This window comes from Lepisma saccharinum, chromosome 21 (assembly GCF_977018435.1).
Source record: "Lepisma saccharinum chromosome 21, izLepSacc3.1, whole genome shotgun sequence".
Taxonomy (NCBI): Eukaryota; Metazoa; Arthropoda; class Insecta; order Zygentoma; family Lepismatidae; genus Lepisma; species Lepisma saccharinum.
The window spans coordinates 5,572,555-5,590,514 of record NC_139249.1 but is presented as its reverse complement, the minus strand read 5'-3'; the positions used below and the strand labels follow the sequence as shown (position 1 = coordinate 5,590,514).

Genomic DNA, 17,960 nt, shown 5'->3' with positions numbered 1-17,960 from the left:
CAATGCACTATGAGCACCCATGCCCAGACCGGGATTCGAACCCAGGATCCCTAGCGTCAGAACACGATGTGCTAACTAACCACAAATCCAGTTAGGAAACAAATTTAAAAAACGCAATAAAAACCGCGAAAGTACTAAAATAAACCTCCCTGTCCCCCCAGAAATGCCAAAATAAAGGCAATGTTGTCTGGTTCTGACTGAAGGAACACAGGCTTTTTAAGATTAGCATTTTCTTCAAGGCCCGAAAAAATATAACTTTTTATTACCTCCAGGACCCCCTTATGTATGAATTTGGCTGGATATGCAAGTGCCACATGGTTCACCCGTATATGTAATTTGTCCTCTGCATCGTGCACCTGCTGGAGGCAGGTGATGTTTGTTGTTTATGTGACCTTCGCTGCAAGGTAAGGCACCGCTTTCCTGTACAACGTTGTGCACACTTTAGCCAGTGGCGGATTAATGACCATTTCTTGTGGGGACTGTTGTCCTTTACGTTCATGGAAGGTTTATTGTTAATTACAGAAGTGTATGCAGTGACGTCAGTTGAGTCCGGGCCGTATGTGCTTTGGGGCAGTATGGCCCTCCTCCAACCATACAAAAGTGCACGTTTGTCAGGAAGGAGCATTTAATTATCTAGTTTTTCATGTTGGCTGGGGTAAGACTGGTCGACCGGAAGAGTGTCCCCCTCCCTTGTCCCCTCTGATCTCCACCCCGCCCCGTAACTGTCTTGTGGTGGGAAGTGATTGTGATCGGTTAATTTTGGCATCGTCTTTTTTTACTCCAAAGAAAGTACGTATGCCGGTCACCATTTACTTACACAGAGAGAAAATATATATATATATACAGTAGCGCGTCGATTATCCGAACGTCGATCAACCGAACGACCGCTTAACCGAACTGTGTACTCGCTCACTTTCAGATATCTGTAATGAAAAAAGTACGTGACTTAGCTGCTCGTAAGCGTGTAGGCTTGCTTAGACAGACCAAAATAAAGGATTTTTTTAAACGTTAATTTTGTGTACTGTGTGTATTGTTCATGCAAAATGCGTATGTAATATGTACATATTTTTGTTTAATAAACTGTACCACATACTATATATTCCTACTAAAGTTGCCTTTGTACGTTACTTTGTAATACATACTTAAAGAGATGCCTGTTTTTATGAATAAATTTACTGTACAGTACTTCTTTATGGCAAATAAACATGTACAGTTCGATTATCCGAACAAACCAGTTTTCCGAACACCCATGTCCCCCAATTACTTCGGATAATCGACGCTCTACTATATATATATATATATATATATATATATATATATATTTGAACAACCAAGAAATCAGTTTCTCGTAATCAAATATTTGTTTAAGAAGTCGACAAACAAATGATGGTTAAGCAGAACCAAATTATTTTAGTAATCGTTCACATTTGTTTGTTACGAAAACTTTGTCAAAACTACAAAATTGTTTATGGTTACCACAAAGTCTAAGCAAACGAGCTTTGTTAATTCTTGTGTGTGTGTTACTTGATGTTATATTGGGCTGGACAAACGATCTCTTAACCGACGGTCTCAGGTTTAAGTCCTGAAGTGATCATGTTGGTGACCTTTCATCTTTCATCGTTGCGATTAGCCATAAAGAGACAGAAAAGTGACGTAAGAAAAGAAGTAGAAAATACCGAAGTGGTTTGTACTGAGGAAATGCCTGGATTCGATTTGGTTATGCACAGATTCCTCATCAGCAAAGTTCGAAACTCTTGCAGAAGATTAGATTTGATTTGATTTATTTTACTTCGCTTCTTGTGCCACTTTTGGCTAATTTGCGAAGATGGGAATGAGTGATGATATGATGAATTGATGAATTGATGAATAGACATCACAAACGTCCATTTCGAAGCCAGGATTCGAACCCGGGACCCCTGGCGTCGCAGCGCGATGTGCTAACCACTCCGCCATGGGGGCCGGCTATTGCAGAAGAAGAAGTATGCTTACAATATCTTTCCTTTAGTTAGGAACTATCCTCTCCCTTATGTACAGTGAACGGCAAAGATAATGGTAGGCAAATTGTGCACGGCTGTTTAATAAATTAAACTATGTTGGTTTGAAGCAGGCATTTCCCTCTGCTTATTGACGTCATTATTTCAATTCATTGTCATCACATTGTGTAATACAGACTGAATGAAAATGGTGGTGGGCAATTCGCCTACTGTTTCTTTCGCCGGTGGGTGTACAAATAATAACGAGGAATTTGAACTTGCATTGCTATTATTAAGGAGCGGGTTTTACATTGTTAACGCATTACGCAATTTTTGACGTTACGGTGCCTCCTCGATGGCGCAGTGGTAGCGTCGTCGCCTTGTAATCGGGGGGGGGGGTCCCGGGTTCGATACCCGGTGCAGGCAGAAGGAGGTTCGGAATCCCACTTTAAACTGTAGGTCCAGTCTCGATAAGCCTTACTGTGCATAAAGTGGACGAAACCAATCAATGAATTTGACGTTACTGCTCCACGCTAGGTTGTTTCTACGTTGATGGTGTACTGAGCTATATACCTGGGCCTCCTAACCACAAATTCATTACTAGAACTAGGTGGAATTGTAATTGCAATAAGTGCATTTGTAGTTAGGCAAGGAGGGCTAGGTTTAAGGAGAATTCACACCGAAGCGACAAACGACACGTGCCGCTTGAGATTTTCACCAATCGCAGACTTGTGAAGCCTGTCATGCCGCTACGTTGTGAAACGTTGTTCTTGTGATTGGTTCGTTCCCAGGCGACATGTGTCGGCAGTCGTTTCGGTGGGTAGAGAGCTCTTAGCAGTCAATTTTCGCGACTGTTAGCAGGTAGGATCTGCCTGTATGCACACCTGTAAGCATCCAGTCCACGGGCTACATCACGTAAAATAGTTTGAGACTTCAGCGCTTTCTGAAACGGTCGCCCCAAACAACTTTTTTTTTACAAAATTAATACGTGATAATTATAATGTTTTTGGGTCGACGGTATTTCAGAGGGGTCCTTAAATACTTCGAGAGGGGCTGGAATTGTAAAGGCGGATAGTGCATAGCGGCTTTCCAGGGAGGAGCATATACAATAAGATATTTCGTATTTTAAAATCTTTCCACCCTCAAAAATTGCAATCGGAGGGCATTTTAGACAAGGTTTGCATTTACCACTGGTTTTTCAAGAGTTCTTCACTGCTTTTATTTGAAAATATTGATTATCTCAAAATTTCGGAGGGGGGTGTAGCCCCTTCAGCCCCCTCTGCGTACGCCAGTGCTAGTAACAACACAATGTACGCACAAAGTGAAAAAAGGTTTGTTTGTTATAACCAGAAAAATACTTTCTGGCTACGAAGCAATAGGGTGATCATCGGAACCAAATTCTATTAGTAATCATGCATACCTATTTGTTAGAATTAACAAATAAATCGATCACAATTACCAAATTTATTAAAGGCCATCAAATTCTTTAAGGTTACCAAACAGATTAACCAAACGTTAATTTAAACAAACCAGCTTTTTCATGCTAACTTGCATCTGCGGTAGGCTGTTGCGTCAAATCCTATGGATGTTTCATTGTTTGGTCCTTCGGCCATTTCATCAATTCTTTATCGTCACGATAGAAGTAGGAAAGGAGATTCAAAATAACCAGAAATACAATTATTGTGGTATTGTTGTCGACCCTTGCGTTGCTCTTGGTCTTTGTTGAAAAAGAAGAAATGATGAGCGAAAATAAGAAATCATAAAATTATTGCTGTTTTTCTGTTAGAGCATTTGTTCCTCTAGGTGGAGCCATATACGCGGAATAGAGCGCGTGCGCGTTCAATTGTCTTAATTAAATTCATGCGTTTAACTAATAACGCGTGCTGCGGCAGAAGTGAATGCTCTACGTTAATTGGTTGAGGGTTCTGTGCGCGCGCGCAGTATCGATCCTCGGAGAGATAAAGTGTGTCGTTTCCCCTTCTTTTGTTTCCTTTTAGGGCACGGTTTTTATTCGTCTTTTTTCTCTCTTTTTACATAAACGCAGCTTTTCACTTCTCATTAACACACTTTCGATACCCGATGAATCGTGATTGTTCTTTGATTGTGTTTTTTGAAAGTTAGATCGGTTGGTTTTCCCGTGAAGTGGGGTGGTGGGGAAGAGCCAATGCAGGTCGTTTGTGAGTTTTATATGAGCGGATCAGCGATGCGCTGATTGCGGACCTTTAGTTCGCCTCGCAATGGTAGTGATGCGACAGACTCGTGTCGCGATTGAGCCTGTAGCTGCTGATATGCGTGCAAGAGTGGTTAGTACCGCAAGGGGTCCCAGGTTCGAATTCCGACCAGGGCATTATTGTTTTTTAGTGTCCATGACTTTCATCACATCGTCACTCATTCTCATCTTCGCGATTAGCCAAAAGTGGCAAGAGAGCGACCTAAAATTGCTAATTCAATCAATCAATCGTGCCCATAGCTGGAATTGGCTTCCAGTCTAGGCTCACAGCCTGGGGGAAGATGGGGCTTGTTTAAATCGCCAGCACAAGATATACAGTTCAATATGAATCTAATTGAGTGTGTGTGTGTGAGTGTGTAGATGGTATAAGTCCACATTATGCACAGAAAGCTAACCGTGACTGGACCTACAGTTTAAAGTAGAATCAGAACCACTATGTGCCTCCCACCGGGTATCAAACGTCGGATCCCTTCATTACAAGGCGACGACGTCACCACTGTGCCTTCAGGGTGGCCCATTGTGTGTGTCTATGGGAAGGATTGTCTGAAGTTTAAGTTCTCTTTATGCATAGAAAAGCTAATCGGGACTGGACTTGTAGTTTCAAGTGGGACCGAACCTCAATGTGCCTCCACTGGGTATCGAACCCGTGGACAGGATGCGTTCGACAACACCACCATTGATGAATGACGTATCTGTATAAATGCTAAGATCACAGACCAAACCTAACCTACTAACGTACATTGTTTTACAATTATAATTAGCCCTGTGGCTAATTCTAATAATGCCTACGACGTCCATAACACACCGTCCATGACTTCTTTCAATTTTCCCAAAACATTCGCATAAAATGTCTTATTTTAATGCCAGTTTTTAGTGCTTGCCTGAATGCTACATACTTACAAGACAATAATTTGGGTACACAACTAGTTGTAATGCAGATATGTAAAGGAATGTTAAATTGTGGACAATTCTGCACTCAAATTGCGAAGTGCATAATTTATTTATTTAATATTTTCATGTCAAACTATTTGCGAAGCAGAACGCATCTCTTCTCTTGTAATGTGCAACATTGCGAGTAATGTCTCTCACCGTGTTCACGAAGTACTTGCTAATTGTCCGTAATTAGCATTTTATGATAACATGAGCAGCCATAAACTCCTTGAATTCTAAATTGCGAGCCAGTTCCTTAGATATTAAGCGTGGGTCATTTCTAAATCCGTTAATAAGGTTTGAGATATTCATTTTTCACGTGAAACTTCCATGAACTAAACGGAATTGCACAGTAGAACACAGTATGACGTCACTTTAGAAACTGAAAGTCTCGACTGCCAATGGGATTTTCCCAAGTGGTTTGTGCTACTTCAAAATGTGAAGTCACTCTATTGTCACTTACTTTATTTATAATTTTTCCTACATTGATTCTTATTTTTCTTGTTTTTATGTTTAATAGATATTGTTTTATAATAATAAAAGCGTGATATCAGTTATTATTATTTCTAGTATTGAAGTTTTATAAATTGCCTGACCCCACCCACCCCCCACCCCCGGAAAAAAATTGCAGTGATGCCCATGATTGTTGATACAAAAATTGGACATCTACAGCAATTCGATATTAAAAGTGATGAGAACCACTATTACAGCTTTGTGTGTGTCAGCTGTCAGTGTGTGGGATATGTAAAGAAAACTGTGCTCGAATCATAAGTATCTATGCCGAATATCGTGGTGCATTCATTGGAAACTTCAAACTACGCTGCACTTCAAATTAGAAAATCCACCACGAAATGAACAACGTAAATATAAATAATAAAAACCAGTTTGAAATTTTTCAAAACGCCGTGGGGAAGGCAAGGAAAAGTTAAGCTTTTATTCATATTGAAAATCGTAATTTGAAAACCAAACAGAGCGTGCAATTGCTGGCTGGCCTTGGGCTGATCAGCTTTCTTCTTCTTGATTCAGTCATTGTGGACAATATGCTCGTTGATGTAGCAGCTGCCTGGTTAGTTTCGATCCCCCTCGAAAACAAATGTAAGCATCGCTATATAAATATATATCGGATTCCTTGCAGTGGAAATGCTTCCTGGAATTCCCGTCAGATGTCATTGCGCGCGTACAGAAGTGGCCTTGATGCAGTTTATTTAGGTTGTAAATGTTGATACGAATGTCGGAGTAAGCTGGGATAAAAAAGATTGGAGCAATTTTTATTAGTATCATACCAATATTCCGGGGAAATTAGATTTAATGTAGAACTATGGGATTATTTTTCTTTCTTCATCCGCATTCATGACAAAGCGAATAGTTGACAAATATACGTCGCCACTGCAAAAGCACTACATAGATAGCCTACATGTAAAGTTGAAACAGATTATGTCGCACCTACAGCAATTCAGTATCAAAATTGATGAAAACCAATATTGCCGGGTTTTGTGTGTCAGTGTATAGGCTATGTAAACAAAACTACTCGATGCACAAGTATTTATTAACCCATGCCTAAAATTTCAGAGTTTGTTACGGGAAAATGGGTAACAACGCATATTTTTGTAGTCACTCTACGGTGGTTTGTATAACTGCAGATGAAGTCAGAAACGAACAACTTATTCAGTTCGTTTCTGTATGTTTGCCTAATAATGGCGTCTTGTATTTACTCAGTCCCGTGTTATTATAACGATATTTTATGCCATAACGTTTCGAATTGTGCTGAAGCATTTGAAATGTACACTCCTGTTCAGATTAAGTGGCACATACTTCAACTGTTCAACTCTATAAAGAGTGCCACTTTATGTGAACAGGAGTGTACATTTCAAATGCTTCAGCACCATTCGAAACGTTATGACGTTTTTATTATAAATGGTTCATGTGTTTTCAGTCAAATCATGGTTGACGTGACCTACCAATCTCTTTCCGTCTTGTATTTAAAATAATAATGGTAAAAATACAACTTCGCCTGAACACATTATCGCTTGAGAGTCGGTTGGGATTTTATCTTATTGCTGAGAATGCAAAATGAAGAACAACAACTAAATCATAATAGGATTTGGGAGCGTAACGATATCTTTTTATTAAGTGCCACTGCCGAGAAACACAATGCATTATGCATTTTCAGCAATTTGCATAATGCTTTGAATTAGAACTCGCTAACCGGAACATACACAGAGTATATTGATTTATTGAATCGGCCCGTGTGAATCCTGGTAAATGAAAACATGAGAAAGTAGCTATTGTGAATGGGTGTACCACCTAGCGGTAGGAATTGTAAAACGTTGTCTCTATTTGAGAGACACCTCTTGAGTACATAAAGAACTACTTACAGCAAGGACGAGGAGGACAGAATCTATCCTGCTCAGCTCTTCAGCGGCTTACTGACAATTGAATCACTTCTCCCCCTTACCCACTCATTGTATAAGAGGTTTTATCAGGCGCGGCTTATTTTGTGAGCTGCGAAAACATGTAATATAGTTTAATAAAGGTAATCATGGTTCCATCCACAATGTAGTTTCAAGTAAGGAAACATTTTGGATATTGATCCTGCGCTGTGTCTCGGGTAAAACGCTCATTTGGGTATTAGGGAACGTTCAATTCTCGTATGCGCTCAGAAATAGACATCAAAATATTAATTTCAAGTTATGTATCGAGGCCTAGGGCACTGGCTCTTCCTTGTTATTGCATGCCGGTAGCGAATTTTGACGAGTGATGCGCTAGTACAGTGTGGTACGTAAATATTACCAGCCAAATTGTCCATCGCTATTTTCGTTTATTTTTCTCGAAAATATTGTAATTATTATTCTTTTTTAAGGAAAGGAATTGTAGAGGTTACCTACTGCTTCGTCTTTGGTTTGCTTCAATTCTTTCAATCTTGAATTGTTTAAAACAAAGCGATTGAACATGTTGATTGACAATTTTGCCTGGCAATATTTATTCGTTCCACAATGATGCATAATAGGTAGCGCTGGATTTTGTATACATTGCAAAGAGACTGTGCGTCGCATAGAGTTATGTATTTTTTTTAATATGTTAAACTATTGACATTGTGGTAGGAATTATCATCTTGTTTCCATGTGGTTTTACCTGTGGCGGATTACCTTCTGTCAGTGTTTTGTTTGTATTTTTGTTGTTTTGTCCCGCTTTCTGGCACTTTTGGTTACGATGAAGTTGAATAAATGAACAGACACCTCCAACCGTGAGCGTCCGGAAGGGGGCAATGGGGGGGGGGGGGGTGAGGCACGTCCCCCCGAAAAATGGATACTACCATAAACTTATATATTACACACATTTAATTTCAGTCACAGTAATTTATGTTAATGGAAGAATGTTGCAGGAACATGATAACTAATCTGAAGAAGTGTTTTTTGGGGGAGCAATACTACTATGGGGGAGAAATATGCCTCGTTTGTCCCCCTGGAAAAATTAACTTGCTTACCCCTCATTGGAAAAATTCCCGCGGACATCCATGCCTCCAAAGGAATATCCATGCCCAGGCGAGACTCGAACCTATAACCTTCAGTGGTGAGTCACGAGTCGACCATGTGTACATGTTTGTGTGTGTATGAAGACCTTTCTTCCCATCACCCTCATTTTCCAAGAATTTTTGTCCAGATCACTTCTACCCGGGCTGCTGGTCTGTATTTGACACTTGTATAATTACGTAGTACTGCTAAGTTTGAAACACTGGCTTTTTAAAAATGGAATAAACTTATTCTCAGTTTTTAAGTTATGATTCTGCTTTATTTTAAAGGTGCAGATTCCTCGTCCGTGGTGGTGCTGAACTACTCCAGGTACTGTCGCTACAGGGCCATCTTGAAGCGCCTGGAGGGGGTGAAGAACCTGTGGCTGAGGAACGCCTTCGTCGTAGCCCTAGGGGGGTTCACCGTCGGCGCCCCCAACACGAGGGTCCTCTTCTGCAAGGACACATTCGACTACCCCGACCTGGAGGGTCACGAACTTCTCTGCAATCATCTAGGTGAGCGGTTGCTTTCTAATGATTTGTTAAATTGGTTATTTTACGTAGCTCTTCTTCCGCGAGGGTGAGATTGATGAAGGGACAGTCACGAACACCCATGCCCAGGCCGGGATTCGAACTCGGGACACTTTCCGTTGTAGCGCGCCGTTCTAACCAGTCCGCCAAGAAGGTTAGCTAGAGGTAACACCATTAAGCCTTGTTTCCATGATTATGAAAAACTAAATATGCTGACCAAGGCAGTAATTTATTTTATTAAAAACATAAACTAAACGTAACGCTTCAACCTTCTAGCAAGGTCTTCTTCAGACTCTGTACTTGATACAAATAATAATAAGGTTTTCTTTCGGGAGCTCTCGTTACATTAAACTTATTGCATAACCTACTATAATTTCAGTTTTTTTTAAAAAAGTACAAAGACAGGTCGTACTTTGGGCTGCCCCTCAGACGTGACTTAAGCTTAAGGGGATTATTATTATTATTATTTATTTGTTCAGCACAGGATACATTTCCCAATTATGTCGAACATAATACACTGTGAATAAATAACAAGAGAGAAGAGAGAGAGAGGAAAAAGAATACATGAAAGTATGAGCGTTTATATACACAATGGTGACACCCCCCCCCCCCCAAATTCGGTTTTTTGTTAACCTCTAGTGACCTGAGATTCATGTTCTGCCCGACCCCCCAAAAAGACGTTAGTCGTTCACAAACTATCAACTTTATCTAATCATCCCGATTGTTGCAATCAGCCAAAATTGGAAGATAATCGACGTAAAATGACACTGTAACAAAACTTCAGACAATTCACAACTCATTTACCGAGGCGTCTGTAGTGAGCAAGGGGTCGCCAAGTGTTCATTGGGGGAGGGGGGATAGCATCCCTGATGGCGTAGTGGCAACACAGCGCCTTGTAATCAATGGTCCCGGGTTCGATCCCCAGTAGAGGCACAGCTTTTCGGATCCCATTTAAACTAGATAACCACTTCCGATTAGCCTATCTGAGCACAGGCTGCACTTAAAACAAACAAACCAAGCGCCAGCGTCCTAATATGATTAATTTTGTTCGACTTAAAGTTTTTCCACTGCAAGTTTGTATGTATCATGATCAGGAAACGTATTTATAATGTAAATACATAATTATGTATGAAACTGAAATCAGTTATATTTTCTATTTTCTTTGCGCACCATGGCATGTAGACTCGAAAAATTCAGTTTTTATTTTCCATGTTTGTACATATACTAGATTTTGGCTCTTATTTGACATATTTTAGTTATTTTTACATATTATCTCCATATTTCAGAACATTTCTCAACATATACCCCATATTTGTACAGTAATACATGTTCCTGTGTGACCGAAAGAGTTGTGTGAATTTCTTGCGAATAACTGACAAATTTAAAATACAGTCCCATACTTCTTGCGATATTGAACACAATTTTAGTCAATGTAAATCCATCTTAAGAGACAACAGAAAGATTCTCACGTTCCATCACTTGCAACTAAATTTTGTTATTCATTGTTTTGGAAACAGAAAATAAAAACACATTTTGTGTGTCAATATAAGCGTACTGTATTTTATGTAGCTCGTGTAGTGTCTTATATTATTAAAAAAGTACATTTTTACAATTTTAAGCTCATACTTAACTCCATATTTTGGTGAAAAAAACTAAATATGTAACATTCTTACTACATATAAATTCGTTCCTTGATCATCATAATACTTTTTTTTGGGACATATTTCCGTTGGCAGAAACCGATGCAACCAAGGCCTTGCAATGAGATCGAGACATATTTTTCATCCATTGATTCTGCTAAAATTCAGGGTTTGCCGCGTCATTTCTACCACGTTTATTTATATTGAGATGTGAAGGTAATCATGTTTTCTGCTTAATAATTCCGTTGCATTTTCTGTTGAATGTAACACTGCATTTCTTTTGTTTTCCCATTTCAAACCGCACACCCACAATTCTGTGCGAACCTGCCCTCCCTTCCTTTCATATTCAAAAATTGTTTCTTCTACCAGATATGTTACACTAAGAACTGGAACAGCTTGGGGAAGGCCTGTACCCAGGATTTTTTTGAGGGAGGGGCCAGACCTGTATGTGTGTGTGTGTACATACTAGCAATTATTATTACAATAAATAACATGTCTAAATGTGAGTTAACAAAAACAATAAAGAGGCATTTTCGCATCAAGGATGCAGTTCGAAAAAAGTCGGGACAGGGATTAAAAGTAACGCACTTTTCTGACTAAATCGGTGAATCGGAAGTCTGGTAACCTTGCATCAATGATTTGAAAACTAACTACCCAATATTGCAGGCTGGAGACTTCTACACAAGAAACACATTCATTTATTATTATTGAAAAATCGACGATGTTATTTTCGTAGTTTTTTATAGGTTCACATTTAAATATTTCAGGGTTCGAGGGGGCATGCCCCCCCGGGTACGGGCCTGGCTTGGGAGAGAGAGAGAGCGATGGCCACCTGCAGGCATACAGAAGTGACACTTCACCGTTTAACTGTCAGTCACATATTTAGAGATTAAAATCCCGCTTTGAAACTTATCTGTTGATGTGGCTTTCTGTAGGACATAGCTCAGCATGGGATTGAGATCTGCATTCCTTCTTTTCCTGCCAGACTATAATTGTCCGGAATTAAGGGGATTCTTAGTAAAATAGTTGTCCAAACTTTTCCAAGAACTGATTAGTCACCTTGGGTTAGCTAGGTCAAACACAAATGAAAGGTGTTTGGGAATTTGACGTGAATTTTGCAGGATACATTGCTTGATCAATTATAGGTAGGCACTCCTGGGCAGCAAAATCAGTAGATAGAAAGTCAAGGAGGAAATTACAGAGGGGTTATTATCACCCCTCCAACAGTTTGACATATTGAAAAAGGCCATTCGGGGTTTTTGTCTTCATGATGGAAAATTTGAAGATTTGCAATTGTAAGTAAAATTGGTAAAAATGTTGTTATACAAAAATTACTGGGAGAAATGTTTGTGTTTTTGTGTCCACTTTATGCACAGAAAGGCTAATCGGGACTGGATGTACAGTTTAAAGTGGGATCCGAACCACCATGTGCCCCCATCGGGTATCGAACCCGGGACCCTTTGATATAACCAGGAGATGTGTGAATTTGATTTTGAGGATATGGTGCTCTCTATGTAACATACACATCCACGCGTGACTTACGCGTCAAAAATAACGTAAAAAAAGCTTTGGAAATCTGAGTGCAAATTCTGGAAATGTGTTTTGCACAAAAAACTAGGAAAGATTTTTGGACCGGAATTTTAAATCATCGACTCACATATTGGAATGATTCTTGTTGTTATTGTTATTATGATTATTATTTCATTTTTAAGTTCACTGTTTAAAGTGGGATCCGATCCATTACGTGCGTTCAACAATGGTTCAACGGGCACCGAATCCAGAGTCCCTTAATTACAACTCGGGGAAGTTACCGCAACGCCATCGGGAGGTCAGGAGTGGTGAAACAAAGCCGGGGATGGAGGCTGCAATAGATAGATATCGTCTTTATTTAGCAGGCGTGTTTCGGCCTCTAAGGCCACTTTTACAACTGACCCTTGTCATAGATTTGAGAAAATAATATTAAAAATACTAAAATTAATATATGGTTGGTTACATAAGTAGATAAATATGCCGTAAACTGTACGTCTATATATGTGTATATACGCTTAGTAGAGCTTCAGTTTGCACAGTCTGTGACTGGAAACCAAACAAGGGCATTTTTAAAGAAAATTATAAATTTTGAATAACAACATGTAGTATTTTGCTAAAAATGATCCGATTTGCATATACTTTTCTAATAACCTTGCCGATTTGCAGCAACAAATTCTCGCAAGCATCAGTTGCTGGGTGAATATAAAAGTGTGGATGAAAAGGTCAGGAAAAGTATTATTTCTTTCTCTGTTATGTTATGATTGTGGACCGGGCGGGCAAAAATGACAAAGCATTTGTAGCCAATGATGATGTTCGATTTTCACTGCGTGTTGCATTGTTATATAGTAGAAGTAGACAACATACTTTCGGTAGTTATTTTCATTAGTTGGTCGGTGATTGCAATGAGAAACCGGAATCAAATCACACGAAAGAACGAATTTTTGGTCAGTAAAACCAATATCCAAGTTTTTATGGCCGCCGTTAGCAATGAAACATTATTTGTGGGTGTGTCCGTAATATAATTATTGCAGTTGCGTTGATTCCGGTCGGAAGCGTTGCGGAAAAGATTCCAAAGTGCGGACAGGAAGGCGGAGATTTTCCAGAATGGTAAGAAGCCTTTTCCTTGAGCCGAGCCGTGCGAGAGTTTACCAATCGAATAATGCACCAACCTAGCATGTGCTCTTGCGGTGGCGAAGTTGTTACCGTCCAGCTCGGGCTCAGTTTATGTGTAGCATTCCGTTCCGTCGTTTGGGGTGAGAGTAGGTCAGGCGCGTGACCTTGCATGTCAGTAAGATGGAAGCTATCAGCAGCGCAGGTGGACTGAAGATTCGTATCTCGTTGAAGAACCTGGCATTGGGTAAGTTTTGCTTCCGCGTATTTCACTTCATTGGTTCCAACCTGGCTTCTGTTGTGATTTGGTTGTAAGAGTTTGTGGATCGTGTTGCCAGCAAAGTTTCCGGGCAAAGATTGAAGAGTATTTCGGGGATGTGCTTGTATGACGTTATCGCTCCTAATTTTAATAACTACTTACCAACTTTATAACTATAATTCACAACTTTGTCAGGCATGCCAGAACAATATTCCTGGAATTCTTCTTCATGACATCTCGCAGGAGCGTATATAATCGTAGTTATATTGGAAGAGGTTTTCGACAAAGAAAAGTGACCGGTACCAAAGCATGTCAGCTGTCATGTAAGCTTGCTTGACGATGGATATGATGCGTAGCATATTCGAGCACGTGGAAACAGTGTTTGATGAATTAATAAAACCTGAATATGTGTTGTATTCATTAGTGATAAACCCAACGAACTGCTAACGACGGGAATTCAAGACGAGTTGAAATCGTGTTTTTTTCTTCTCATGTTTAACCATCTTTCAGTGATTTGTTGAACATATTTAGTTGACTGTTATGTTTCTAAACCTAATTTTGACGGTGAAGAACAGCACAGGAAGTTTGCGGCGAAATATTTGACGAAATTGCAGGATGTTGATAACTCGAACGACGGAAACAACAGGATTGATATCTATATTTCCCGCGCCGCATATTTAATCTATTTCAAGAATATTAAATACAGATTGTTATTGCTGCACTACAGAATGGAATCACTAGTGAGGCCGATATAATTTGTAAATAATAAACGACATTGTCGAAACAAATCGTGAGACCAGAATTTGGATTTTGAGTTTGCACATAACTATTTTATTATAACGTGAATTACTTGTATATATTGTGTATTATGAGGAACGAACAATAATTACTCGATATGTCGACAATAGATACTAATTTCGTTAAAAAAGAAAGCGTAATCCCTTGTTAAACAATCTCTCGCAATGCAGAATAAGTAAGTACGAATGTCAACAATTACAGAATAAACGAATTACAGCCGATTCCGGGCTTCGACAGTTTTGCCATGAGGTTTGCATCCCTTTTCTCTGCTACCGTGGGCAAGGACGTATTTTAAGAGACGTCCGGACCCCCCTCCCCCCGAAAGACTTACTAGCCTAATTACTAAAATTTAAAAATCAGGAACTTTACTTTTCATCAACGGATCTAACAACCTTTTATTGTATTTAATAAATATTCAATTCTTTATGTATTTGACATTAATTTCCTTGCCAGGGCAGTTTTTTTTGTACAAATTTTGCCGACCTTAAGTACACGTAAGCTACATAATGAATACGTGCTGTTATGTCACTGTTGTTATGGACATGGACGTCCGCAGGATTTTTTTCCAGGGGGGGTGCAAACAAGACATATTTTCCCCAAAAATAGTGTTGTTTCCTAAAAAAACATTGCTTAAATTTGAATTTATGGTGTTCATGCAATAATTAACACATATTATTGTGCCTAAAATAAAATTATGTGTGTGAAATACATAATTTTTGGTTGACTTTCATTTTCCGGGGGGGGGGGGGGGCGGACGCTCATAAGTCTTGTCACCTTAAGTTAGCATGCACAATTTCACTCACTGCAGCATGAATATTAGTTTCAGAATTTTTATAGAAAAGCTATAAACCAGTGCATAGACACACTTTTGTAATGGAGGAGATATGAGAAAGATTAGTTAAAGTCTGCACTGGTTTTGTTTATTTTGCTTCACTTTTGACTAATGATGAGGATGAGTGATGATATGATGAAATTGATGTAGTCACAGTCACAAGGAGCATCTATGTCCAGGCTGGGATTCAAACCTGAAACCCTTCCAATGGTTTTGTGAAATGTAGAAACTATGCAAGGAAACAATTCTATAAAGTGACCACAAACAAAAGAAACTTCGGCCAGATGCCTACGTGCATCTTCCCCTCCATTCATTCAACTCTGGCCATGAGGAAGCCTGCTCCACTCTACCTCTCCCCTCCACTTGCTAGTACAATGCATAGGAGACATGGTTCTGTGTATGTTCTTTTGCGTGTGGTCCTACTGTAGAATGGATTGAGTTACCTTACATATTATGTTTAGAACCATAATGAAAATGTCTATTGGTCATGCATACTGAAACTGTAAGTTAGGGATAAAATTGATATTAAAATATGCAGTGCAAATACAAATTCCAGGGTTTAAATCCTAAATTTACAGAGATGTATATTTATAACATTACAAAACATGATTCTTTTTCTTCTATCATTGTTCTTCATTACGATAAATTTTTATATTCACAGCATTTTGAGTTAATTGTCGATAGTGGAATTATGGGAACATAATATTTTCTTTTTGTAAATATACATCCTACATGCCTCATATGGTTCCGTTGTTATTCAAAATATGCTTGATTTTGCAGCACCAAAAATGAAAGGAAGGCCAAGGAAAAAACGCAAAAAAAGAAGTCCTTCTCCAGGCTCGGAATCGAACGAATCAGAATCGTCCATTTCTACTGGTTCTTCAAGTACTAAGGTAAGTAGGCTGTGTGGGTACAATTTCCCACAGTTATGGTTAAGGATATTTGTTTTACCATATTTGAAGTTCGCCACAAAAGAGAGAGAGAGAGAGAGACGCGGTGGTTTACTCATTAGGGCATGTGACTGCCACGCAGGAGGACAGAGTTTGATTCCTGGGGTGGGCGATCTAAGCTTGTCCCTGCATAAACCAGCTCTGGAACCCACCCTCAAATCAATGGGTTAACTGGGGGTGAAGGCAGCCAGAGCATGGTGCTGATTACATCACCTCCAAAGTGGCAGAGATCGAGAATGTGTGGGGCCCTACCCCCACATTCCATAATTATACTTTCATTGCTCATTCCCAGAGCTGCACTGGGAACTTTATCTTTTACAAGGAAGACAAAAAGTAATTATGCCTTTTTTATTGTTTCAGACCAAAGTCTTATCTCCTCAAGCACACCCACGTCCATCACCAAGTAGGAACGGGTTGCGACGGGAGTTAGCAGATTCCAAACGAAAGTCTGTTGTCACCAAGGAAGAGCAGAAATTCCTTGAGCAGTTGTTCCAGTTCATGAGAGAACGAAATTCACCAATCGACAGGGTTCCACATCTTGGGTTCAAGCAGAGTAAGTAGTGCTGCAATTTCTGGCACTCAGTATATTTATTTATGTGATGGCACTTTTCTGTTTCTAAATCAGACACAATAATGAGAATGAGTAATGAATAGCAACATGAAGTTTTTGTTTTATATTTTTCCTAAATTTCCGTTATTTTTGTTTTTACTGCAATTCGGTTATATTTATTCGCGGTTTATGGCAAAATTCAATGTTATTAATTTAAAATGATCGTTCTTTTTACATGAGTCTACTTTTTCTTCCATGCTGAAGATTTTCACATTGCTTTAGTTCTGGAAAATTGAGACAAAGTTTAGTTTTAATGATAAAAAAAAAGAAATAAGGCTTACCTTTGTGAGAAATGACCAGATTTCTTGCATTTGTAAAACTATTTAATCTCACGGCCACTAACTATAAACACTAAACTGCCAAATTGCAATAATGAGGCATGACAATCTCTTGAATCAAACTTTCACCATCTATGCTAAGTAACAGAATTATTTCCTCTTGTTGTCTAGTTATTACAAGCATAAAAACACAGTTTTTCGTTGTAACAGAACTCATTGTGCTTCAGGTAACTCTTTTGCAAATTTGCAGCATTTTTTGTGTTAATGTGCAAAATTCAGTGTTCTGAAGAATGACATAATTTGTGTTATTTTGCAAAGACATTTTAAACACTTCTTGTGCTTTCCTCAAATGAAGGCTTCATGTCACTAGTAACAAATAATGAAGAAACAGACAATGAAACATTCATGCTGTGTCCAAATTTTTCCTGGCTTTGTAGCATATGCGATCCAATCCAGGCACTGGTTCTGATACTCATATAACACTATTTCCCAGATCTAATTTTTGCTTATGATGATGATGTACCCCATGGATAATCAAATTGTTAACTTCAGAGTTAAGTGGAACTGGTACAATAATATATGAGGGGTTCAGAGCACCCACGTTTTGTCGAAATGGAGTTACATATATAACTTAGAACTGTAAAGTGTCAACATTTCAGTGCTAGAAGTATCTTGTAAGCTTGAAATTCTTGCTCATAGGGGCTCCACTATGTTTGTGCTCCATCAGTTAAGCATAGTACTAAGTTATGTAAATATGCCTTGTTCCGAAAACTATCTTCAA

General features: G+C 39.1%; 1 protein-coding gene across 1 annotated transcript in view; it reads left to right on the top strand.

The window, feature by feature from the left end:
• The window catches only part of LOC146004378 (uncharacterized), a 134,150-nt gene that overhangs the window by 104,002 nt on the left and 12,188 nt on the right, over window positions 1-17,960 (top strand). The window contains exons 4-6 of the mRNA XM_083143179.1: window positions 8,933-9,157; window positions 16,122-16,234; window positions 16,652-16,844. Of these exons, the coding sequence (XP_082999305.1) occupies window positions 8,933-9,157; window positions 16,122-16,234; window positions 16,652-16,844 (531 nt within the window). The remainder of the gene's footprint in view (window positions 1-8,932; window positions 9,158-16,121; window positions 16,235-16,651; window positions 16,845-17,960) is intronic.